The sequence below is a fragment of the Drosophila virilis genome, chromosome 4 (genome assembly GCF_030788295.1).
Source record: "Drosophila virilis strain 15010-1051.87 chromosome 4, Dvir_AGI_RSII-ME, whole genome shotgun sequence".
In the NCBI taxonomy this organism is placed as follows: domain Eukaryota; kingdom Metazoa; phylum Arthropoda; class Insecta; order Diptera; family Drosophilidae; genus Drosophila; species Drosophila virilis.
This window is the reverse complement of record NC_091546.1, coordinates 15,492,780-15,519,925: the sequence shown is the minus strand read 5'-3', so window position 1 is coordinate 15,519,925 and position 27,146 is coordinate 15,492,780. Positions and strand designations below refer to the sequence as shown.

At 40.0% G+C, this 27,146-nt stretch overlaps 3 protein-coding genes across 3 annotated transcripts in view; 2 read left to right on the top strand and 1 right to left on the bottom strand.

Annotated features, from left to right (window-relative positions):
- haf (leucine-rich repeat and fibronectin type-III domain-containing protein hattifattener) overlaps nt 1-22,720 on the top strand; it is a 73,320-nt gene extending 50,600 nt beyond the window's left edge. Inside the window, 8 exon segments of the mRNA XM_070209328.1 lie at nt 14,223-14,435; nt 14,795-15,745; nt 15,826-16,185; nt 16,842-17,503; nt 17,638-17,776; nt 18,307-18,431; nt 18,684-19,070; nt 20,377-22,720. Of these exon segments, the coding sequence (XP_070065429.1) occupies nt 14,241-14,435; nt 14,795-15,745; nt 15,826-16,185; nt 16,842-17,503; nt 17,638-17,776; nt 18,307-18,431; nt 18,684-19,070; nt 20,377-21,523 (3,966 nt within the window). The 5' untranslated portion in view covers nt 14,223-14,240 and the 3' untranslated portion in view covers nt 21,524-22,720.
- Nucleotides 3,916-26,677, bottom strand: Rab3GAP1 (RAB3 GTPase activating protein subunit 1). Its single transcript, XM_002051691.4, has 6 exons — nt 25,280-26,677; nt 24,422-24,594; nt 5,922-6,451; nt 5,626-5,855; nt 4,441-5,002; nt 3,916-4,137 (listed from the first exon to the last, which is right to left on the bottom strand). Exons 1-5 carry the CDS (start codon nt 26,588-26,590, stop codon nt 4,487-4,489), a joined length of 2,760 nt encoding a protein of 919 aa, XP_002051727.2. The 5' UTR covers nt 26,591-26,677; the 3' UTR covers nt 3,916-4,137; nt 4,441-4,486.
- LOC6627838 (peritrophin-44) lies at nt 9,441-10,803 on the top strand. Its single transcript, XM_002051692.4, has 2 exons — nt 9,441-9,541; nt 9,605-10,803. The coding sequence occupies exons 1-2, from the start codon at nt 9,535-9,537 to the stop codon at nt 10,585-10,587; spliced, it is 990 nt and encodes a 329-aa protein (XP_002051728.2). The 5' UTR covers nt 9,441-9,534; the 3' UTR covers nt 10,588-10,803.
- Nucleotides 26,678-27,146: the final 469 nt, after the last annotated feature.

The window sequence follows — 27,146 nt, the reverse complement described above, 5'->3', positions numbered from 1 at the left end:
CACAAAACCAGCAGCAAATCAATTGGAATTGAACTTCTCTATTCAACGGCCATTTCATGCCAAATTGATTGTGAGAATTTAATTAATTTTTTATCATATTATTATTATTGAAAAATACCTCAATTATCATGAATAGTTTCTACTGTCTGTCATATCATTTATATTTTTGATTTAAGCGTGCAACTTATTTTTGATTTATTTTACCAAGTGGATTTCTATTTACGAGAAGCATATTTATTGCCAGGCACAGCTCTTGTGTGGTACGATTGGTGTGAAGAGTCCGTATTGAAGCGCATTTGAAATGCAACCGATTCAAATATTGCATTTTATCTAATGACTCTTGCTGAAAGCTGAAAGTGTATGGCAGTCGTAATTCAATAAAGCTATCAGCTCTTAGATATTCACTTCGTGCGCATAAAGCTTTTCAAAAATATCAATCAATAAAGTTGACCTCTTAGAGTTATGCTGAATTGTTCACAGCTAAGTAAATATATGGCACCTAAAGTCTCGAAGATGTTAGCTTAGAGCGCATATATTTTTTAATTAGCTTGATGCTTGTCAGTATGATCACCTCAGCAAAACCCTAATGAAAAACCTTACCATGAACAAGCTTTTCGTTTCTTTTCTTTTGACTCAACCAGAACATTATTCTGCTAAATGTAAAGCTCCCTTTTCAGTAACATAATCCTGGCTGTAATAAACTTTTCGATTCTCTTTAGCGTTTCACTCTCTTTCAAGATTAATCAAAAGCTCAAGTAACCAAATAAAACAAAGAGCTTATAAAGCATTTTGAAAGAAGATGTTAAATAAATATGAACTAAATATTTATTGATAACTGTAAAGCTTATGTTAAAATCTATCTTAAGGTCATTCAATCTGATAGTTATAGCCGAAGCTTCAATTTAAAGCTTTACCTTTTTGCTAACTCAAAGATGCTTTTAACGTGCTTTTGAAAGCTTATTGCTAATTTCAGCTGAAGTATTGGCCATAAAATTGTTAATGAATAACGCTTGATAAAACATTTAGAAATTTCGCAGAAATTACGCTCGGTGTAATATATTTTAAATGATTGTTATGAATATTGCGACTCGTTTGCTATAAATGCAAAATGCTCCAACGAATTACTATTTATACACTTTTACATATTTCGGTAAGGCCAAGTGTGGCCTGGGGTAAGGGGGTAACATTGTTGCACGGCTGCACAAGTTGTTGTTCTCGAAGAGCCTCCACTCCAGCACCGACACCGACGCCGACTCCGACTCTCGACATGTACACAAAACAATTATAGCCCGTAGGTAATTTAGTGGCGGAATATTTACGAGTACCAGCAAAAGGCGCAAAAAACAAAAACAGAAAAAAATAAAAGGAAAGAAATACTGGTAAGAGAAGAAATGTTTTATGTGCTGGCCACGAGGCAAAAATGTTGCTTTGGCTATGGCAACGGAGTGCGCTTAAAATAATTTCAGTTAAACATGGCCCACATAACGAGAGTTAGTTTCCACTTGGGATGGGCATTTGAAGGAGTCGCCTTTGGGCACAGTCTTGTGTTTACCGCCTCGGTATGTAGGCAATTTTCATGTCTGAAGTTGCGCAGTTGAATTCAACTAAACGCCTTGTTGGCTGTCATTCGAGTAAAGTTTTTGCTGCTTGGCTAAAACGCTTGCCTGCAAATGGCTTAAAGTGCTACAGTCGAGTGTTGAGTGGCTTTGGGAAGGGGAAATGATTATGTGATAAGATGTTGTTGGCTGTATGACAGTTGGCAGCGAGCAGTCGACACAAGTGTAAATGTTGTCTTGTTATAATTGATATTGATAACAGGAAACAGTTGCGGTTCCGAAACAAAAGAGCATTTGCTATAGAAAGCCCAATGTTTATTAACCGCCAATAAAACAAATTCATATTAATTGAAATTTATATAAATATAAATACTTATAATTTGTTTGCCCTGCCTGTCATCGCACATCCTAAGCAGTAAATGATTCGACAATCAAGTGGTCGAAAGCCGACTGTAAAGTTGTATGAAAAGCCTGCGTAGCTTTAGTGTCTAAGTGTCGGATTAACCGACGTTAGAAATTTAAACAATTTACATATAAACAAATAATAAACTTTAAACATTTTTAGCCACATCATATTTCGTGAAAATAAAGACCGATCTGGGAAAGGTGTGGTGTTTTGGACTCGTAAAGGTGTAAAGAATGGATTGCAAACAAAAAGTTTGGACTTTTATCTTATTTGTCCTGATCCACACGAGGCTAATATGCCATATTTATCAAATCTGGTCAAATTTTTCCAAGCTATTTCAGCAAAGGTGGGACCATGGAAGCCTGTTCAAGCGAAAGGCTGGACAACACTTAGCAAACCCTATATCTAACAAGGTCATCAGAAGAGCAGAGCTATTAATGCCAAGCGACTTTTGTTTCTGCGAAGCTCGCGAGCATATAAATAATCGAAAGCAATGGCTCCTAGCTGACCTCTACATCTTTGATACTAAGATAGCATAGTTATTGTCCTTGTAAACCTAAATAACAGAATACTAGCATAATGTTCAGGAATATGTTCGAGACATATGCACGCTCTTGATTTCAGCCGCCCGCAGCACCAGCCCCTCCCTCCGTTCTCATGGTTCCTAGTTGACCCATATATCCTTGGTTCTACCATACCATGGATATAGTCCTGGTGACCTAAAAAGTCCGTATCGCTACGAAATTCGCACATAAATAGTGCAGAATTATATCATGCATGCATTTTTTCAGCCGCCCCCAGCAGCAGCCACGCCTGCTCAACGGTACCTAGTCGACCCAAATATCCTTGGTTTACCATACCATAGATATAGTCCTAGTGAACCTAAAACACTAGATCTCTGCGAAATTCGCATTGGAATAGTCAAAAAACATGCAAGTTTTTCTTTCAGCAGCCTCTTTACATGCCCCTTAACAGCCGTCTTTACAGTACCCCCTTTACAGAGGCCACGGCTGCTGCTTAACACCCAACTGTTACATTTAACATTTCTGGCCCTTGCGCGTATGCAATGAATTTTTTATTCCCAAAAATGTCGTTCACTTGCTGGGCATTTCTGTTCGCCTGGTATTTCAGCTGAGTTTGTAGCCAAATCCGGCAACCCAACGGCCTTTTAAAATCAGACATTATTTATTTACCCAAGATTATCATCGAATTTGAAGGAGATATGTCGTTTTGGAACGTCATATCTCCACGCGGAGTTATGTCGTTTTGGAACGCCATATCTCCGCGTGGAGTTATGTCCGCGTGGAGCTATGTCGTTTTGGAACGTCATATCTCCGCGCGGAGGTATGTCGTTTTGGAACGTCATATCTCCGCGCGGAGGTATGTCGTTTTGGAACGTCATATCTCCGCGCGGAGGTATGTCGTTTTGGAACGTCATATCTCCGCGCGGAGGTATGTCGTTTTGGAACGTCATATCTCCGCGCGGAGTTATGTCCGCGTGGAGTTTTGTCGTTTTGGAACGTCATATCTCCGCGCGGAGGTATGTCGTTTTGGAACGTCATATCTCCGCGCGGAGGTATGTCGTTTTGGAACGTCATATCTCCGCGCGGAGGTATGTCGTTTTGGAACGTCATATCTCCGCGCGGAGGTATGTCGTTTTGGAACGTCATACCTCCGCGCGGAGTTATGTCCTAAATTAATCATCGATGGGTTGAAAAATGTTGTTGACAAAAAACCGATTCGTTCGTAAATACAACCTTTTTGATGATTTTTTTGGAATATTTCCGTCAAATAATTTTAATTTTATACCATTTTTGACTCGTAAGGGTCCGTTCTAACGATTGGCATCAAAAAAGGGACCCAAATCGACAAATTGGCAAGGGTCATATAAAATAAAAACACAGCAGATTGCTTTTTATTTTATATAATTTATTTTTCTAAAAGCATTATACATAGTTTTTATTTATTTTATTTATATATTATATATATCTCTTAAAATAAACAAATACATATTAAACCTATAATCGTTACAAATTATATTTGAATTGTGGATATATGTTTCGCCTAAGCCTACAATGACTTTATCCCGGGCTATTGAACTCCAATCCTGGATACTTGCGCCCTTAAGGACTCGTCGTAGTTTCCAGGATCAGTTGGAATTTTGAATTCTTTAGTCTGAAAAGATATAAATAAATTTAAAAAAAAAATTATTTTGAGTCATCTCTTAGAATGTGGATTGGACGGCATGGAATGTGGATGGCAATCGATAGTCGGGATCAGTACGAGTAGAAAGAGGTACATCCCTCCGAAATCGGAAATCGGATTATTAACGTACAAATTTTGAAAGTTCAAAACCGACGCCATCGAAAGTTCTACTCCGTACAATCCGTATTTACAAAATAAGCCTTGTGACTTTGTAACCCTGTCAAATGGTATACAATCAAGAGGATTATTTAATATACAAAGTAAGTACGCTACCAAATTGGAACGGTTGAAGAGTGGTTTTTAATTACAACTCTTTCCTCTAAACAAAGGTTGTGCTCTCCGTGAAGGCGCCACAGAGTCTTAGCTTGTCGCCCGTAACAATCGCTCGCATAAACTGTGGCCCCAGATAGAGACCCTTTTCGGTTGATTTCGTATCACCATCCAGACGTATAACATAATCTTTGCTGATTAACCGATTGGATATATCCTCTTCGAGTTTAGGACTCAATATATCATACAAGCTGCCACTGCTGCACAGCACATCGCCCGCAGCTCCGCGCTTTTTATCCACAATTGTGCAGCTATTATCATTCTTGAGTATTTCCTCAAACTGTCGCTTGATCTCTGTCAGTGAGCTGCATTTTGGATAGCCAGCGAGTCGTTCAAAGCACTTGAACTGATAGAAACGACGCTCCAGCTCTGCCAGATCATCGAGTAGATTCCTAACATTGGGCAGCTCATTCGTGTGGGCACGCGAGACGCGACACAATTCATTTAAAAGCTGTTCGATGTGGCTGCTAAACAGATCCTCCACGTGGGCATTGCTGTAGATGTCCTGAAGGAGTAGAGATAAAATATATATATTGTGTGAAACGTAAATATAGTAAACAAGTAAGAGGTTCTAGTCGGGAGCTCCCGACTAGGGGATACTCTGAACCCTCTTCTTCCAACAGCATATGCATATATATATATATTCTATTTTAAATATATATATATATATTCTTATTATTTACCAAAATTGCCCAAAAAACAGGATATCGATATCGATTTTATCGATCGCTTGAACACGGAGTAAGTTATCGATTATCGGAAACAAACTCGATCTGCGCAGGCACTAGGAGCAACTACATCTTGCGTTCATACATACGGACGGACGGACGGGCGGACGGACAGCCAGACGGACATGGCTAGATCGACCCGGCTATTGATGCTGATCAAAAATATATATATACTTTATGGGGTGGGAGATGCTTCTGCCTGTTACATACATTTGGATTTTGCACAAATACAATATACCCTTATACCCATTTTTAATGGGTTCAGGGTATAAAAATCCAACTATGTAAATAATAACTTTTGTGAAAGCAAACTAAAAATTTGTCTTGGCCAAATTCTTTCGACAAGCTTTGTATATTGCAAAAGTATCTTCATGTTCGGCTTACATCTACCATAACTTACAATTAACTTCAGTATGGCCGTGTGCAGCGTGGGTATAATAGTCAGTCCATAGATCTCGCTCATATTACGCGTTTCCAGATAGTGTAACACTTTTAGCGCCTCATTGGTGTCATCGAAGAGGCGTCGCTGTCTGGCAACTGGAGTCGGCTGTGCCTGATGCCATACCTTTTGCCAGGTATTGCCCTCGGTTGTCATGCGCACGCTCAACTGATGCACAGTCTCTCCACTTTCTGGAGCGTTAATATATTAATAGATATATTATCGTTGCAGACGCATCGCTAACTTTACTTCCTTACCATTCTGCACCTGCTCCCAGTCTTTGGGACTATACCAGCGTATAAAGTCCTCCATTTTGCCGCGCGGATTGGCCGCCTTGAATGCTTCCATATCGGACAAAAGCGAAGTGCACATCATTTGTGTGCTCAAGCCCGAACCGGGTCCCAGTTTTAGCATTACTTCCGCGTCGTCCTGCAGCTGATCTTCTGTTTTGGGCACCGGCTCTTGCGTTTCTGGTATATACAGAAACTCTTCGGGTTCGTCTAGCAAATGCTCTTGGCCCAAACGCTTCAAGCGACCCTCTGGCTTGAGGCTAAGCACGGCTTTAGTTGGTGAGCCGCTTGCGGAAGTTGGTTCGTCGCAGTCAAAAAATTCGACATCATCCTCCTCGTCCTCATCCGTTAACAGCTGCTCCTCCACAACCTTCTGCTGCTGCTGTTTACGCCTGCCAAGCGCCTCGCGCTGCAGGCGACGCTCCACGCAAACGTTGAGCATCTGCAGCTTTTGGTGCAGCAGACAGGTGCGTGTATCCGGAAAACCAGGTGCAACGCTGTGCAAAGAGATTTCGGTTAAAGAGCAATGCAAGCGTAAATTAAGCAATATTTGTACAGTTTGTATTGTGAAAAGCAATTTAATTTAAATCAGATTGTTTGGATCATAAAATTCGCAAATTGCAGTACAGCAAAAGCTTAAATAAAAGCGAATAAAAACAGTCCTGAAAACATACAATAGTTGTTGAAAAGTTGCGCATCTAACAACGCAAGACGCAAAATTCATGATCTGACAACAACTAATAACACACAAGGGCACATCAGCTATTACAAAGTTATAAACTTCAGACTTATCGATAATATTGCAAATATATGGATAATGTAAGACAAAATAAAATACTGTGATGGTATATGCCGAACTTCTTAATAATAGCTACTTAAGATAATTAATTACAAGTATTTATAAACATGAAAACATGATACATGATCAATATCGATAAATGTGTTAATAACTGGAAACATTTTAAATATGTTATAATTTATCGATAAGTGTATAACTAACTGGCAGCCCTCAAAGCTTCGACCTGTCAACTCTGATCTGTAAGTCCTATGTTAAGAATTTAAATACTTGGCAACTTCAGGACATAAAAGAAAAGTGAGAATTCATTTTTAACTGCTAGAAGTTAGGTAACTGTTCGCGAAACCAAAGACTAAGGATAAAATTCAAAGTGGTTAACAGTTTGTTTAAGCCTTTTTCTTAATGATAAGTTTTTCAATGAACATCTGATGTTATGAAGTGCAGCAAAGTTAGAAATATTTACAGCTCATTTGTTAAGCTCTTAAACTTTCATTCAATTTGAATATTCTCATCAAGCAGTTCAGATAATTTAAGCGGTACGTGTTGATATGCATCTATTTACAAAATTGCGTTGTGATATATTCCAAACAAAATAAACCTTTTTTAAGAATTTTGCATACCCTTAACAAAGACGGCGATTTGAAGTGAGTTGAGCTGAGCCCCTTTTCGAGCCAACAGCAAAGTGGCAATAAAGGCGTCAGCTGTCGGTGTCTATGCCAATGACAATGGCAACCTACATATGATACACACATATATATATATATATATATATATATATATATACGCCCAACTATATCTTTAATCCACGACACGCACTGTCTAAAGACACACAGACAGAGAGAGAAAGAGAGGGAGAGATGGAGGGAACGCGACTTTGTCACCGTCGTCTCTGCCGCCTGGCACATTTGGTATTCACGCTGTTTCATCCGCTTTTGTGTGGTGCGTGGCTTTCGGCTTGTGCATAGCAAATGAGCTCCTCTTGAGGGGCAACGGGAGAGGAGCTGCTGTTCCCGTGAGTCATGGACAAAGAGTTTATTGAACTTCAAGTAGTGGCGATTTGAACAGTTATGTGTTGCCTGCATAACGCTTCTTCTTGTTTTGGCCAGCAACGGAACTGACTTATTTGGCCAGCAGCGGATGTGTCCAGCAAATTGCTGCGCCCAACCCCCAGCTCTACTCTTTTCTATTGTGCATTTGCATAAAGTTTGCTTATGAGTTTTGCATGGACAGGCGCTGCAGCTGCTTAAAAGCTTTTTAAAGCGGCTAAAAACCAATTGACAAGCATTTCGGCCAACAACTGCTACCAGAATGCTGACCACAATAGAGCTAGCTGCCCTTAGCTGGTATCTTGTTGGCCAGTTTAAGCTCAAGTGCCCTGTGCACATCATTAATTGTTTCGGAGGGCGGAGGAGCCGGGCTGAGGTGAACCTCGTCAGGACAACGCCCCCGGCCATAAACTGGCCAAATAAATGAGCTAACGTTACGTTTTAGTTTGTGGCCAGAGCATAACAATTTGTTTTGGCCCATTTTATTTTTGGCCAAGTCACTTTATAGTTCTATTTATTTCCCAAGCCAAGATGTTGAATATATAAGCACACACTCAACATGCGCTAGTTGCCAAGGTCTTAGCCTTAAAGAGGCCTATGAGAGTTAAGAGACTTTGACAAAAAATATATTGCCTATTTTTGGCTTTGGTTATTTAAGGAACTTTCAATTAAATAGATAAAAAGTTGTTACCCGTCATAGCTTATTTTTTTTTAATCATATTTAAGCTAAATTTACTGGGAAAATAAACAATTATATTGCTGCAAAATATAATTGTTTATAAGTAGAGAATTTTTATCAATAATTTATGTTCATAATTTTATTTTTATCGCATATTTTTTGAATTGTTTATCAGCATATATCAATAATCGAAGCTACTTTCAAATATTATTTATATATGTTAGGCTATGAGAGATTTAAAGCACAGGGAAGCATCAAGCTGTTTTTTAGGGTTTCAAAATGGCTCTCAAAATTGTTTTTTTGACAAGCTAAGATTGTTGTGAAAATGGCAGGAGATCTTAAGAAAAAAAGAAATGATTAACTGATTCTATGTATAATATACCCGAATGTATATGCTTTTGTAGTTACCGGAGGTCGACGCGTTAATAAAAGACTATTTTCTAGTCGAAATTCGAAAATTCTGCATAGTTTCCCATACCTCGCACGATTAAGCTAATCAAATTTCGCTGACTGAAATTTTTTTTTTTTTTTTTAGCTATTTCCTTTTAAAATGTATTTCTATATTTGTATAGACCCAATTGGGGTGCTCTGAAAGGTTCTCTAAGCAGGCGCCAGCTGTGAAATGGAAAGTGATTTATGGCATTGTTAACAATTTGGCCATCGACAGATAAGAGTCATACGTGTATTTCTTTAAGCTTATATATATCATATACCATATATATATATATATATATATATATATATATGTTTTTCTATGGATTCAGGTGACCAGATTTTCGTTAAGCTTGGACTTTACAGAGATTGATTTATCAATGTGTCAGACTATAATGCCACAAAGTCATAGTCATATAGCTGGTTCAATCTCTACGTATTTGATATTATTAATCTAATCTGTGGGTATTTCCTCTGGGCATGTTCTTCAATAATGAATTAAGATTTCCATTGGCTTATCAAGCAGCAGATCCTTTGATATAAAAGCAAGCAAGCACAGTTGTGGCTGAACTTGTTTTCTGATTAGTTAGCAGCCAGCTGGCAGACAGAACGGAACAGAAAGTCGCAATGAAAGGTGGGTGCTGGCTACTAATTGACATCTTCTAATATGTGAACTGAGTGCTTTGAACATTCGCAGCGGGCAGCAGCCTTGTGGCACTCTTGATCTTGGGCCTGTGTGGGTTGGGCCAGAGCCAGCGCATTGAGGATATATGCACGCTCTTCTCGAATAATACGGTTATACGTGATCCGGAGTCGTGCAGTCGTTCGATAACCTGCATCGATGGCAAAAGCGTCTATAGCACCTGCAAGGGCACCACGCCGTTCTTCGACAAGGATACGCTGAAGTGCGTCAAGACGCTGGACGGATCAGATAGTTGTGATGTAACCTGTGCGAATGCGACTGGCCTATTTATATCAGATCCAAAGTCATGCTTCGGCTACTATTATTGCATGGATGAGGAAACGCCCGTTTATGGCGCCTGCCCGGACTCTACGCACTTCAATGAGACCATACAGGAGTGCACCTGGAGTCATGCCTCCGAGTGCAAGGCGAGCAGCTTTGACTACTGCAGCATCATCAAGAACGGTGTCAACTTTGACAATCTGCAGGGCTGTAATCGGTATCATGTGTGCACTAAGGGCGAACTGAAGGATGAGACCTGCAAGACGGGCTACTATCAGGCCAGAACTGGAACATGTGTGGACAAGAATCTAGTCGAATGTGATGTGCATCCCTTACCCAGCAATGTGTGCGGCACAGCGAAGAGTCCCAAAAAGAATGAATTGGTGCCAGATGGTGCCACCTGCCAGGGTTATTTCTTTTGCGCCGAACAGGCCAATGGCACACCCGATGAGAATCCAACGTGGGGCAAATGCGGCGATGATTTGTTCTTTGACAAGAGCTCACAGAAGTGCATTGAGCCCAACAAGGTGGTCTGCTCGGAGGATCGCTGCCAGGGGCGCACCATTCCCTTCGTTTTGAGCTCCACCAAGGGCTGTCGCCACTATTTGCGCTGTGCCGATGGTCGCACCATTGACGAGAAGACCTGCGGTAATTATTTTTTCGATGAAGCCAACGCCGTTTGTGTGGCTCAGATTTTAACCTATGCCATATGCTAGTTATACCAGTTATCGGCATTATGAAATAGATCTTATTTTCAAGAGCATATTTTTTTGAACTCTTTTAAAAGATTATTAATTATAAAGCGGAAGCTTAAAAGAGTTTTATAAGCGAAACATTGAAGATTGCCAAATAATTAAGCATTTAATGTTTTTCTTAGAATTCCCAAAGAGTTTTAGCTGGCAGGATTATAAGCACTTGATATTTTTTAAGTTTAAGTCTTAGGAAATTAAATACATTTCGTTGAAATGATTTACAAAACCGTTTGACTTTCTAGAATTCACAGGTTTATAGAAAGCAATAAAAATTTTGCTTGACTTAATCGACCACAATAATCTTAGCTATTTAGGATTATCTAATCGTGGTCTCACAATGCAAACAATAAGCCCTCATATATCATATGGCGGCCCAACACTTTGTTTAGTTAAGAAATCAAAAGCCTCGCAGCAAATTATTGTAAACGTCTGAAATGTTTATGGGCCCAATTGCAGATATGATCCGCTGCTTGTTATTAATTATTTTGATAGAACAATTAATTAGCTACATATTACTGTAGTGATTGATAAGTATCTTATCTAAAATAGGATCTTCAGGTAAAACCTTGGGCGTACATTTAGATTTAGACTAAAGTTTTTTATACACAAGCAAGGCATATTGATAGCTCTGTTGATAGACAATCTGGCAGTTCTTAATCGCAATTTTAAGATGTATAAATAAAAATTAATAATCGATAGTTTTGTTTTCCTAACAAGTTAACTTGATTAGAAATCACAACTAGCTGCTTATCAGACATTTTCAATTAGTTTAAACAGCCTTTCGAACAGAACATGATTGATAGAGTAAGCTTTCCAGGCCGATTAACTTTGATAGACTTGGCAGGAGTTTCCGAAATGATCGATAAGTGCACTTATTAACAGTCTGGCAACTGCAATTAGTACAAATTTAATTTGCTTTTGAGATTTGAGAACCTTTTCATTTAATTTCCAGGCATTTTAGCACCCAAAAGGAACTTTAACAGACTCATGAATGGCTTCTAATAATATTAGACCCAAGGAATTTTCATGAACTTTTTCAATTTTAATGCGTGCGATGACCTGAAAGATTAGTTCAGCTAACACTTTCACACCTGCCCACACCCACACACACACACACACTTCCAGTCATATACGTAAACTTTTCAATTGACAACTTTTCGTCTTTAGTATACCCAAAAAAAGAGAAGAAAAAGGAGAACAAACTTTTTACACCTGCAAATTCTAATCCACTTAAATGCTTAACAGCATTATCATGCGGTCGCCCAGCCACGCCCACAATGTGGCCACTCCCACCCACTAAAAACTGTGCCGGCAGCAAAAACAACTTCTCGCCCATTGTTGAAAAAAAAAAAAACTTCAATTAAATCTCGTTTTAAGTGAGAGGCTCAGGACCGAAGGGAAAAATTGTTTGTAAGCTGTCCCAAAATAGATGGGCAAAAAAAAAAAACAAACAAGAAGCAGAACGAGAAAAATTTGTAGCTTTGCCTCGGACCCGCTCGGGCATTGTCTAAAAATGCAAATTTAGCCGAAAAAAGACAAAAAGTGAATAATTATGCGGCGAGAAAAAAACATTTACACCTTCAATTGGGTAGAGAAAAATGTATTTTCCTCTGTTTTTTTTTGGCTAAAACTTTGCAGCACAACTGTACTTGATTCGTTTTTCATTCACTACTTTTGTGTCTTGCAATTTTCGCACTTTCGCGCATTAAAAATGTTTGTGATGCAATTAATGCGACCGGCGGCAGCAGAGGAAAAACTCTGCAGAGCGAACAAAAAAAAAATGGGTGCAAGAATTTTTTAATTAAATTTTGCGGCCGGACAGCTGAGTGAGAAATGAGCGCCGAATGGCAGGGGCCTTGGCAGGGGTTGGGGTTGGGGGTGCCAAGAGGAATGCACACTCAAGCGCAAAATATTTGCTGGCCACGTAATGCAATTTAGACTTGAATTGGACAAAACATAGGCAAGCAGCACACAAATGATGGGGAAAAAACAAAAACAAAGAAGCGCGCAAATCGCGTGACAAAATCAAGTCAAGCGAACGACATTTTGAGCCGCAGGGCAGGAAAAATCGACAAGAAAGACATCTGCTGAAAAACTATCAATCAAAAGACAAAATGTTGATTATTATTATTAAAAAGCGGAGGAGCGAAGCGTGCAGCTTAATTTATTTATTATTATTATATTTATTTGTGGTCTTGTGGCTGTAAAACAAATCAATGAAGCGTTCGATTTGCTCAACTTTGAAAGGGAACGAGCAATTTGTCGAGGGGAGGGTTGGATAATTGCAATTTTACTTTTACTTTTGCCTTTAAATAATGCAGGCAAAATTGAAAGTGCTCGGCCTGTCGAGTTTCCGGTGAATAACTAACGAGAAAAGTTCAATTCCAAATACGTTGTATATAATCCAAAGCCAAATAAATGCAAAATATTTTTCCACATTAAATTCGTAAGCAAATACATTTAACCCGATGCAAATATTTTGTTTATTTAAGGAATGTCTTTATAACAAATAAACATATTTTTGCGCAAAATCAAAACAAACATATTTATTTTAAAATTTTATTTGCAACTTTTTTTATGAGTAAAATCCATTCTATGCTGAACTAAAACTTTGCTCTAAAATGCAAACACTTCAGTTTTTGTGGAGCTTTACAACAGCTTATAAAATTGTAAATAAAACGTCTGAATAAATATCTAATGCTATTAAGTGCAAGACAAATATCAAATCAAAAGAAATATATTCTTAAAAGGTGAACTATTTATTTGCTTACAACATAACTTTTGCTCGCGACATTGTCAGCTGGGGAAATAAAATGCATAAGCTATAATTTTACAATGCGCACAACCCGGCGTATACGTAACATCTATTTAAAGTACATTCAACCCTTTTGTGCTCGTAATGCTTCAAGATGAAACAATAGAAAAGCCTTGAGCTCGAATATAGAGACACCTCAAAAGCATAAAAGTTGTGAGGCTCAAAATTGAGTGTGGCCATAATTCATGATTATGCAAAAAGGTCAACAGCTTTTGACTGGACCGAAGGGACAGTCCACTTTTGTTACGGCTCACTTTATTCTCTTCTTTTTTTTTTTTATTACGCGCCTGTCGCGTTTGGCAAATTAAATTAAATGTCCGGCAGCATACACACCACGATTTTGTTGCTGCTAAAAGGGATGCAGGATTATTGTGCCTTCCTTATTCACCTTCCTTTTTTATTTTTTTTGAGCATTTTTTATGCTGCTTTTTATGGGCCGTAGCGCTGGCAGCTTGACAGGCCTGACCGGGCGGACAGGCAAATTAATCAAACTAAACTGCCAAAGGATCAGCAAGAGAATGATGAGCAGCCCACAAAGTGGCCATTCGAGAGGGGGCCGGGGGAAAACTGGGGTAGATTAGGTAAGGTGAGACACTCTCTTCACGCGCAGTTTGTTGTTTAACGAGCATTAAAATCAAATTAAAAGTAACTGGACATCTGATTGATAAATCTGGTTTTCCTCCTTTATTGTCCCTGAGGCAAACATATTAATTATATCATTTTAAGCATCGACAAGTCTTAAGACCCTGCCTAACTAGACTCTGTTTGGCTCTCTCTCTTTCAGCTCTATGCCGGCGCCAAGATGAGACGCAGCAGCACTAAAACAGCGACCACGCCCACATATCGACAATATTGGCTGCCGTCGCTGCTTTTGCTTTTAGCAGGCAGCAGCCGCACAAGCGCCCAATGTCCCTGGCAGCGAGATGTGCCCGATCTGCAGACGAGCTGCATATGTGCCTATAATCTGGGACGAGAGCTTAGTGTACAATGCGATCAGGTAAGCAAATTGTTTAAAATAGAATTCAAGCGAATCTTTAGAGTATTTTGTTCAAAAATCAGCAAAATTCAAGTACATAAAGATCAAGATAATTTTTGCTTTTATAATTATTAAATTATTATATTTTTTGCCAATGTATTTCTTACTTTGCGAGTTTAATTTCTTTTAATTTATCCATTTTATCTTGGTAATCGAAACAATTTGTGAGCTGTTTAATTAAAGTGACGCGTAAAGCTCATGCTAAAAGCTGCTGGTAAACTACAAACTTTAAAATATTCCTTGTTTTTCGACGCAAATTACAAATTTTTGCTTTAGATTTTGTGTAAGTTGATTACCCTTTGATTTCTTGTACATGACAGGTCGAGTTCACGCAATTGCTGGAAGCAATGAACAAATATGCGCGACAAAAGCCCGTGGACTTGCTATATGTGAACAATGCGACAATTGAAGAGCTGCCAAATGAGGTGTTCAGCAATCTGAGTCTGCACAATGTACAGCTATCCAGTTGCGGCATCAAAAAGATTGCAAATGGCGCATTTAAGGGGCAGGAGTCGGTGCTAAAGAATCTCAATCTGCAGGATAATCTGCTGAGCGAGGTGCCGGTGGGGGCGCTGCAAGTTCTGGGCAGGCTCAATCTGCTGGATCTGTCTCGCAATCAGCTCTCCAACATACCCGACGATGCCTTTACGGGCCTAAACAAGCTGTCCACGCTGAAGCTGAACGACAATAATGTGACGCTGGCGCCGGGCGCATTTCGTGGCCTCGAGCAGAGTCTGAAGAATCTCAATTTGAAGGGCACGAGACAGCGTCGCGTGCCGGAATGCATACGCGGTTTGAAGAGCTTGGCTTTCCTGGATCTCTCACAGAATGGCATCAAGGAGCTTCCGGGTGCCGGTGGCATACGCGTCTTCGATGGTCTGGACGCGCTCACAGCGCTCAATATGGAACGGAATCTCATCCAGAGCATTGCGGAGACGGCATTTGCGGGCGTGCGGAAAACGTTGAGCTCGCTGAGTTTACTCAACAATTTGTTGTCGGATTTTCCCATTGGCGCTGTGCACTCATTGAAGGAGCTGCGCGTGCTGGACATTGGTTTCAATTTGCTTACCAGCCTGCCGGAGGCGGCCTTTCGTGGAAATCCAAGCATCACACTGTTGGCCCTCGACGGCAATCCACTCAGCACGGTGCCGGAGGGCGCATTTGCCCATTTGAATGCCACGCTGCGTGGTTTGTCGCTGGGCGGGCGCTTTCTGCACTGCGATTGCAAACTGCGCTGGGTTGCCGAATGGATACGCAATGGCGATTTGCAGGTGAGTGTAGCGTAGGCATATCGATTCAATTGTTTCAAAAATGACGTCCCTCCTCTCGTTCTCCCTCTGTCTTTCGCTAGGTCACCTCACGTGAGCGAAATCCTCAGTTTTGTGGCACGCCGCCGCGTTTTCGCGATCGCGGCTTCTACTCCATACAGCCAGAGGAGCTGAGCTGCCCCGAAATAGCCGATGCCGCGCTCCGTGGTCCAGTCGGTCTGGCCGATAATCTCAAGCCGACATTTCCCTCTTCGCCCGATTCCGTGGAGTTTGAGACGGGGTCAGCTATTGGAACGGGCACCGGAACAGCCGCCTCGGCGCCTGTTGCGAACAGTGTGAGCACCACAGCCCCAACAACAACAACCACATTGTCCACGACAACAACCACAACAACAACAGTAGCGCCTACAACTAGTTCCATCTCCAGCACATCAGCCAGCACGGTGAGTAATTGTATTGGTTGCAATTCGAAAGCTGAAACCAGTTTACAGACGAACTTGATAGATATGAACTATTAGAGAACCAGTTTTCTGAGTTCGGAACTAGGTTTGATCAAGCTGAACTACCATTTGAACTAGTTTAATATGAATCAGGAACCAATTTAAACGCGCTTTGTACTAGATGTTAAAAAGTGATATTGAAAGGGTACAAATCCTCACTAAAAACCTAGATTTAAATGTATTTAATCAATTTATTAGCTGCATCTGAAAATTCCTTTTGTCTTTAATTTTGAATATCTTAAATTTATAAAGCAACTTGAACAATCTGTTGGGCATTCAGCTAAATAAATCTTGAATCACTTCTTAGCGTGAACTAAAATTAATTTTATGAGCTTTTGAAAAAGCTTCCAAGAATTAAATTTAAAAAGGGCTAATTTGTAAAAAATCTAAGTAAAAGAACTAAAACTGATAAGCTAGCAATATATATAGCAGAAAATTCACCTTTTAGACTAGAAAGCGCCCGTTCGAAACTGAACTAGGTCCAAAATGACTATAAAACGCACAATTTATGAATTTTTGAAATGTGAGCAATTATTTACGCAAAGTCGGCTACATGAATATCTCTTTTTTCCATGTGGTCGCGCCACATGCCACAACAGACTCGTGCCCCAACACAAGCCACAACGAAAGCGACGAAGGCAGCAGCTGCTTCGCCAACGGTAGGCGTCAATGGCACCGGCAGCGTTCAGGCCACGGCCATCTCCTCAACGAGCAGCAGCAGCAGCAGCAGCAGCTCCTCGACATTGCACACAGCCGGCAAACAGGCACCCGGCTGGCGACAGGGCGCCAATGTCAATGCGAATGGCAACCAGCACAAGCCGCAGCGACCGCCGCTGGTGCTGGGCTATCCGCCGCAGCGTGGCACACGCATCGACGATGCCAACGAGGTGCAGGTGAAGCATGCGTTCCGCCAGGACAGCTCCGTGATCATACAATGGGACTCGGAGACGGCCAACATATTGGGCTTTCGCGTTGTCTATCGCCTGTTCGGCGAGAAGGCCTTCAAGCAGGGCCCGCCGCTGGAGGCCAGCGAGCGTGAGTTTAAGATCAAGAATGTGCCCGCCCAGGAGTGCATCATAGTGTGCGTCATATCGCTCGAGGAGCTGCACGTCACGCCCGAAACGGTGCCCTATCAACAATGCCGCGAGGTGCGTACCGTTTCCTCGCAGACCTCCAACATGGATAAGATAACCATAGCGGCCAGTGCAGCCATTTGTGGCACCATCATTGTGGCTGTGATTGTGTTCATTGCGGCAAGCAGGTGAGACAATTGTAACTGCTTCACGGGGCGACCTTTAAAGCGTGTTAGGCCCATTTGGCATCCATAAATATTTTATGCTATCAGCAAGAACATTATCAAATGCCTCTTCATACTCTTCACACTCTCTCTTGCAGACGCTCGCGCAAACTGCAGAATAACCAGCAAAAGAGTCCGCTGCCAATTGGAGGTTTGCCCGTTAATTGTTGCGGTCCAACCGGTTCGCCAGGACCACTTGGCTCGATTGCCACGCTATCGGCGTTTAACAATCACAAGGTGAGTTTAGTTGCCAATTGGCCATAAAAAATGTATATAGAGCGGGTTGGCCAAAACGTTGGCCTCAGGTTGTTGCTAAATTGGCCTCTGTGACTCGGAAATGGCCGCAATTGAAGCCAACATTTTTCTATATATATATTTTTTTTATTTTTATTTATTTGCCAACAAATAAAACGTGGCAGGCGGAAAAAGAAAAACATACCAGCCTATATTTTTGGTATAAATTTCCCTCTGTTTTTCAGCTAGCTGCCAACAAAATATTTAGTTGAGTTTTAAATAAATTTAAATTTATGTAGCTGCAGCCAGATACTAAAGCTATTTTATAGCCCCAACAAACCGAAATAATAGTCAGCTTTAAGTGTAAGTTAAGCGGCGTTTAAAATGATAGCAAAAGAAAATTGAATAATTTGGGTAACTAATAATAAAATTGTGATATATGTTTGACTTAAGGTCCAACTGATTACACCGATTTTTGTACAAGAAAAATATGTTTAAAGCCTGGTAACACCGCACCGTCTCTCTTCCCTCAGGAATGGGATCAAGTATCAGCGTACAGTGGACGCTCGATACCGCGACCACGCATCTATCCAGTCGAACAGCCCGACGATATGCGCAGTCATTTCTCTGGCATGCCCGGCAAGGTGGCCAAATCAAGGTATGTAGAGTAACAGCTAGTCGGTGTTGACATCGAAATTAATACAAAACAACCTCAATCATTGAAAATGTTAACCAAATGTTTGCTTGATTTTTTGCCATATTTAATTTGTGTTTATTTTATTGTAATTTCATATTTCATTATGTTTGTTATTTATTCATGCCACAACACGATGCACACACACACACACACACGCACACACACGAACATACACATTCACACATGCGAATGCCACACACAACACCAAAACAGATCCATAGCCGATGGGCAGTCGCAGCACAGTTTTTCGAATAATTCACATCGCGGCTATTTGGGTAGCGCCTTCCCCACAAATCTGGTCAATTCACGCCCGGAGCTGCGTCAGTCGCGCCAGTCGCTGGCCGCTGCCTCCGAGCGCATGTCGCGCGCCTCCTACGCCGGCTCCATACATGGCGGTGGCGGTGGTGGACCTGGCGGCGGCGGTGCCAACGGCATGGGCGGCATGGTTGGCGGCGGCAGCTTGATGGGCATGAGCGGGCTGGTTGGCCCCGGCGGGCCAGCCAGCATTGCATCCAGCAATGCAAGACGCTCGCGTCCGCGCTCCAGATCACGCGATCAACTGAACACAACGCACATACATAACCATCGACCGGGAAGTCGGTAAGTAGAACGCAGACACACAACAACCAAAAGATGCTAACCCTCCAGGTGATTGGTGCGGCTCAAAGAGACAGCATTCACACACTCAATTAACACACACTCACACACAACACACACACACACACAACTCGGATAACTGTCACATTTCGCTAATTACAAGCGTCACACTTTCAATTTTTTTTGCACAAGAGTTTCTCAAAACAAAACCTGTTTATTTTTTATTATCATTTTTATGTGTTGCCATTAAATTTATTATTAACCATTTGCGCATCTCCCCCTTCCACCCAAGAGCAGAACTAAAGCTTTTCGAAGCATATCTTGAGCTTTGAGTATGTTTTGCTAATATTTGCATAATAAAACCATTTAAATTAGGTTTGCTTTGACTCTAAATTTTGCTTGTTGAATTCACAAAAATATATAATTAATGCGCGTTGAAAACCCCTTTAAACAAAATGTTTGCTAATTTGCGGAAAAATAAACTGAAAGAACACATATTTAATTTGTAAAAACTGTAATACTGGAAGCTTAGTAAGTTTTATTCAAGCCAAAAAATACCATTCACTTTTTTTAATAAATCAATCAAGCTTCGGAAATGGGAAACTTTAAAATGAAAAATTATATGAGGAGAAAAGCAAAGAGAAATAAAGTAGACGGTCCAATTAGAATTAAGATATTTAAAATTGTTTTTAAGAACAAGAAGAAATTGTATATTGCAGTCGATATTTGGGCTATTCCTTGCTAAGATGCCTAAAGACTGATAGTCCGTAAGGCTCGCAATTTGGATTAGATATAAATGAAACGTTCCCTTCTTGGAATAGATAGAAGTAAAAAGCTGTTCTTTTCTTCTTCTGATAGTTTTACTGACAGGTTAATAGTTAAGAGGAGCACTCTTTTGTTATAGAACAAAAACTTTAAAAGTCAAACTACAATTTCTAATTAAACCCTCCCTATTTATTATACAATCTGTAAAGCAAATAAAGTACCTTCGACAATAGCCTTAACGCCTATTCCATTAATTAACCACCTCCGACCAAGCCTCATAGTAACTTTTAATAAACGAACACAGCTAACTGTTTACTTAATTCATTATTATTTTTTTTTCTGCTGTTATTTGCTTTGCTCAATGTTGTAAATTCGTTACGTCCATTATATTTAATTTCGTTTGGTTTCGTATCGGCTTTAACATTTTTGCACAACTCATTAACCGCCTTTTCCATACAACTTTCCCAACACACAAATTGAGTAAATTGTTGTGCATTGTAATTGATCTATTCCCCCCTCTCGCTCTTTCTCACTGTTCGAGCAGATATTCGACAGCTGGTTCAACGCACACGTTGAACAATTATTGCGACACATCGGACAATTGGACCGATCATGATATGGATATATATATGGCGCGCAATCCGACAACGCGCAACGGTCTGGTGCCATTATGAGGGCGGCTCATGTTATCCTGATATTTCAATGTTGTATTAAATTTGGATGGCATTTTCTGACAATATCTGACGCCGGCCATGGCAGTGGGTGGCGGTGCAGGCGATGGACGGCATCAGCAGCAAACTGCTGCAGCACAACAACAGCAGCAGCAACAACAGCAACGACATAGAAACAATCAGCAATTGGAGCAGCCATATCAACTACAACAGCAACATCAACTACAACAGCAACAGCAACAGCAACAACAACGTTTACAATATTACAATACACCGCAAACGCAACGCTGCACCTCGCCGCCAGATGTGGTGCCCCGTGCAGCCAATTTCCATAATAGCAGCAGCAGCAGCAACAGCCACGCGTGCAGCACCAACAACAACAACAACAACAATCAGCAACAGTCGCTGTTGCCAGCTTCGACAGCAGCAGCAGCAGCAGTAGACAACGGCGGCATTGTTGTCGAGAACTATTTTAACGAATATGAGCGTCAGGAAATCATTTATCACCCCACAAGCAACAGCAGCAACAGCAACAACAATAGCAGCAGCACGCCAGCAACACGTCTGGGCAGCCGCAGCAATGCCTTTCGTTTACAGTTGAACGCGGCGGCAACGACGAATGCAACGACTAACAATATTTTATATAGACGAAACAATTATTTAATAGATGCAACTAATGCGCATACATTTAGTGATAACTGTAACTGTACTTGTAATTGTAGCCTAAGCGAGCAGCAGCAGCCGCAACAGCAACAACAGCAACAACAGCAGAGAGCAGCAGCAACAACAACTGACAGCAGTTGCGTTGACACACAAGCAGAAGCATCCTTGGCGCCGAGCACCTCAGTGTCAAGCATTGAGCAAGTGCAGCCAGCTAAATATGAGCATGAGACAGCAACAATTGCAACAGAGGCAGCAGCAACAACAACAGCATCAGCAGCAGCGGAGGCCTTGTCTGAACTGAACTTGACATTGGCTGACATTGACACGGACTTGGACTTAGACATGGACACGCTTTGAGTGCAATACATAATTCTAGTTGTTGCTGCTAACAATTTAGTTGCTGTTGCTTTTGCTGTTGATGTTGTTTTCGTGTCCCAAACAATTTGCATAAAGTTTAGAAAGAAGAAAAGCAACTCGAACAACTTAGCTTAACTATTTTTGTATGCTGTTTGTGTTTTTGTGCAATGAATACGTATGTTAACCACATAGACATTATATTTGGTTTGTGTACATAAATGTATCTGTATCTGTATCTGTAACTGCAATTGTATCTGTAACTGTAACAGCGCTTTCCTTGGTTCTTTGTCGTTGTGCGCGTAGATTTTTTTGGTATATCAGCAAATGTTAAGCAATCAAAGAACTAACACGTAAGTCAATATCTTATAAATGGTACTAATACACACACAAAAACACACACACACACACACAACACACACTTACACACTAAACTATTTAATATAGCATAGAAATGAACAAAACAAATATTTGCAAAATTAATTCAAAACTGCGGTTGGACAAGCATAGAAAATGAATTATTTGTTTAAAAAGACATTAATTTTACTTTACATAATATTATATTACAATATTATTGCTTAAACCATCCTAAACACTGCTTGAAATATTTTATTATACTATTCATAAAATTCTTTAATGCTTAAACAGATCGTTAAACATATTCTGTTATTCTTGAGATATTTTGCCTCACATTTAAACTATAAAAATAGTAAACATAGAAGACACTGCATTCAATTCAAGCACATTTTTTACTTAATTTAAACGATTTAAAAAACAAAATTTCAGATTTGTTTTAAGTTCAAAATGTGCTTGAATGAATGTTTTAAGAAAATAATCTCTTTTGCTTTATATAAAATTTAAAAAAAAGAACATTTTATTGATGTAATTTTAAAATAACGAGTTTGAAATTTAAATCAGAATTAGAAGCAGTAGAGATGCAAAAAAAATTCTTTTAAAAAACAGATTTCCCATTTTCATAAAGAAAAATGATTTCCAACAAAGTTGTTCTATAATCAAGTTAAATATTTAATAATAATTCAATATATTTTCTAACCCACTTTGAGCAATTAACAAGAGTCTCAAGAGAAGTTACAAAATCCTTAAATATGCTTGTCGAAACCAGTCAAACAAAAGAAAGAAAAAAAAAAATAAACACATTCCAATTGCCCTGCAAGTGGGGCGTTTACTGCCTTGAATATACTGAGTAAATTATGAGAAATTGTATTTTCTCAAAATTTGTGTTGAACATTTTTAAAAAGCAATTTTTTATTTGCAATCCAAGAATTTACATTTTGTATAAAAGCTTCAGTCGAAACGTTTGTGTGCTAAGTTTTACACTTATAACAATTATTTGTTTAATTTTTATGTTTAATTATAATTTTATAGTGAGATTTTAATAAATTTAAAAGAAATCATATTAGAAGAAATTCAAATTCTTTTCATTTGTAAACGAATTTTAGTTTTTAATGAAGGTTTGTATTTAATTTTTTTTATTAAGATTCTTTTCATTTTATTGCCCAACTTTTTTAAGTTTAAGTGTAATTTTTTTATGCTTACTATTTGAAGCTTACTGTAAATCCTTGTATATAATATTGATAGCCCTAAGCTTTCTATTTGAGTTTCAAACATTCTTAATGATGGGATTTGCCTGAGCGCAAATCCGAGCGAACACAGTTGACAGTTAACAATATTTAGTGCCCGTGAGCAGGATTTGGGCCCCACAAAGGCCAAATCCACAACGCTCATGCCTGGCACTAAATACTTAGTACATTAAGGTAAATATATCTATTAGAATTCGATTTAAGAACAAGTTAAGACAACGCTTTGAGCATTAGACAGGTAAACAAACAACACACAATTTAGATGGAAAACGGGAGCAATTATTTAGAACAACAACAATAAAATTATGAATATAAACTATATGAATAAATATAAATCAATTGTAGGTAATAAATTTGGAAGGGAAAAAGCAGGAGCAGCAGCAGAAGAAGAAAACACCCAACAATTTTAGGCTTATATTTAAAACTAGAGCAAATGCAAATGTTTCACTTGTAAAGTAAGCAAAATAAAAAGTAGTTAAGAATTTCATTGATCGATAACTCGATACACGGCTGAGTTATCGATTATAGTAGAATGTAAGAAATGCAAAATCAAATTTAGTATTTAACATAATTACAATGAACTAAATTAGTAAACTGCCTTAGCACCAGCGAGAAAAGGGATCGAAGAATTACAAAAATTCGAAAAAAGCACGTGCTTAGTTTTTAGTTTAGCAGCACTTTAGAGTACGAAGATGAGCTGGATTTGATGGAACTGTGTATTGAACACAAATACTGCCAAACATGAAGTTCCAATAATACAAAATCACGTGACTTTAAGGACTTGTTCTTAAGAGATCTACTTGAATTCATTTCATTTCGAACACTTATACAATAGATTTTCTGTAAGAAGCAGTTAGGAATCTTAAGTATATTGCTGTCGTCTCCCAAATTGTAACCATTTCTCTTAAATGTCACGCTGAAACCCATACGAAACATGATACTGAGGAGGGCTCATCTCTTATACCACAAACGACACCAAAAACGATAGATCGTTAAGCAAAACACCACCCGATTTTAGATTTTAGAACGGATCAAAGTTACTCTCTAACAATAAATGTGCGTTAAATTGTTAATGTATTCACTAAAGTGTTAACTTTGCGGCTTCAACAGTAACAAAATAATATATAACAAAATGTTAGCAAAAACTTCATTAGAGACAAGTTTTGCCAGTTTTGTTTGTTGTATTTGAAATGAAAAAAAAACACATTTTTTTCGTTTATACGCATCAAGTTCCAAATAAAGCATATTTTTGTTAAGACCAAAAGTTGTATTAATATTTCGTATTCTTGGGGGTACTCACCCGGGCACTGATAGAGAATTATCCCATAATAAACGCAATTGACGTGTAAAGGCCGCCCACAGCTGCGCCATGCCCTCCAAGCTGCCCAAATGGGCGTGGCAAGTGGCCAATAAGCAGCTGAGACGACAAACCAAAGAATCAGCAACTGCGCTCTTGATGCGCATCGGATCGAACTGCAAGAAAGAAATTTATAAAAATTTAGAAATTTCATTTAAGGATCAGTTACTGTAAGTTTGAGTGTAAGTAATGTTTTTAGATCACAAATAAAAAGTCGACCTATTACTTTATTTTTTTTTGGATAAACCCCTATTTGTTAAAATGAACCCCAAACTGTATCCACACACACAATCGCAGACTCCTAAAAGAAGTAAAAGGAGAAAGCGGAAATCAAGAAAGAGATGTATCATATTCCGAAAACTTTAAATGTGTTTAAACAGCATCGCCGTTTCCGAATAATAGTTCTTATAAAAACTTTATGATATAGAATATTGATGATATGTTAGACATTATGAAGCTTATTATTGATGCGTATGGATAAGGTTTCTCGAAGATTCTCAATAAAAAAAATGAAACAAATCAACACAAGACTTTAAATTTTTTCTAATTGTTTCTTTGAAAGCTGAATTATAAAGTTCTTCTATCTAATACACTCAAATGAAACTAAAAGTCTTATTAACACACAAAGAGTAAGAAGCAAGTCCACTTAGAACATGGAAGCAAAATTATCGTTTGAGTTCGTCATGCTGATCAAGAAGCTATCTATCTAAGTATCTATCGAGCTATCGCTTAAGGCATTACCTATTTCGAGATTACACCTGCAAGAAGGGTACACTCATCCATAGTTGTAAAACGACTCACCTTTTCTTTAAAGCTCTGCTTGGCATAGGGAAACAGCGCCATTTCGGGATGCATATCGGGAAACAGATAGACCAATAGCTCCGTGAGTTCGCTCTCTGTCATGGGTCCAGGCAAACGCTTGGTAAGACCTGCCTGCGAGGGCAGCTCATAGTTGCGCTCCCTTCGCGAGGTCAGCTTGTGTTCGGTTAGCTTATCCAATGGGTTCGTGCGCTCAGCGCCGCTGCTGATGCCAGAGAAATTGCGACCCACATACGATTCCAGCGAGCGCTCGACCTTGCCCACCGCCTGATAATCTTGCAAGCAGCAGCTTAGGTACGAAAAGGCCTCCACAGATAAATAGATCTTGCCCAAGGGTGCCTTGGAAGGCAGAAAATCCGTGCGCTGTTCGCTATCAAAGGCCACGCTCTCCGAGAGCTCTGGCCAGGTGTAGACGAGGTAGCTCTCTGTGGATGACTCCGGAGCATAACCATGCGGTAGCGCATAGAAATGCTGCACATCCAGTTGCTCCACGTCGCCATCGATAGCTATGTCCTCGGAGCTTAGACCATGATCGAAGGGCACATATAAAGGCATGCGTATGCGCACCGCATCCAACGTGTAGGTGGTGCGGACTGAGACCCTGGCTTCCTCGGTGTACGCGGAGGGTAGCTTGTCACGGAAGAGCGTTACGAGGCCCGTCAAATAACGGCATTCCGGTGGCGCCTGCTCCAGACCAATGAGTCGGAAATTGGTGCGTAGAGCGGGTGCCAGTGCGACGCCCGTATAGAAATTCCACTTGGGATCGTACAGCTGCACAAAGATGGGTACCACGCTCGACACTTCGGCAGCCACCACAGCCGCAGCACTCAAAAAGAAATTAAACTCTGATGTGGACTTCATGTAATTGCTAGCAGCATGCACGGGATGCATCAGCACAAAACGCCGCAGTCCATAGATCCGCGCCAACGTGTGCAGTTCGCTGGAGTTGCGTATGGGCGGTCCAAAGCTGTTCCAACTGCACATCAAATCGTGATGGCAATTCGTACGCTGCAGGCAGGTGCTGCCCTCCTCGCCCGCTACAACTGTCGGTGTGTTAGTTGGCTGCGCTTCGTAGTAGTCCACGGCAATGCTATTGCGAAGCATGTCCAGAGTTTGCGACTCTACGTGCCACTTGCAATGGAAGAGCTCCTCTGGCTGCAGTGGGACGCCCACGTCGACGGCCACCTCCCATTTTTGTAACAGCTCGCCAAGCTGGGCGTTGAACACCTCCCAGTCGGAATCGGCGCTAAAGTTTTCACGATAGAAATCGTTATCATCTATTTCTTCGGCCATTACTTTGCAATTTGAACGTATTAACAAGCAGCAGACAAACTAGTTGCAAATTGCAATTAAAATCTGTGTCAGCTGTTCTGACAGAGTTGCCACCTTGCTGCAATAACTTATATGCCACCTAGAGATGGACAAATTGTTCTTGAGCAAACAATAAGTATTTTTTTAAACCACTTTAAGCTTTTTATCTATAATCCGTATGTTACAGACAGTAATATATGTAATAAAATAAAATAAAACACCACAGTACAATATGCTATTTTATGATAGCAAATTGAAGATGGGTATCGATGGGTGGGCAAATATATCGATGAGTTCGAGGAGTGGGCAACTATCGGAGCCAGAATTTGCTAAACGTGATATGGTGGTCTTACTCAGCCCTGGTTGATCTATGTCTAGCCAGCAAATCGATAACAATTTCCAAGGGATTTTAATGATATGTATGGCAAATAATGAAGAAAACAAAAAACAAGAAAATCGTTGCTCAATGATCACAAAAAATTGCTACATATGAATTATCTTCAACTTGCGTCTTAATTTTGATATTTCCCGCTGAGTA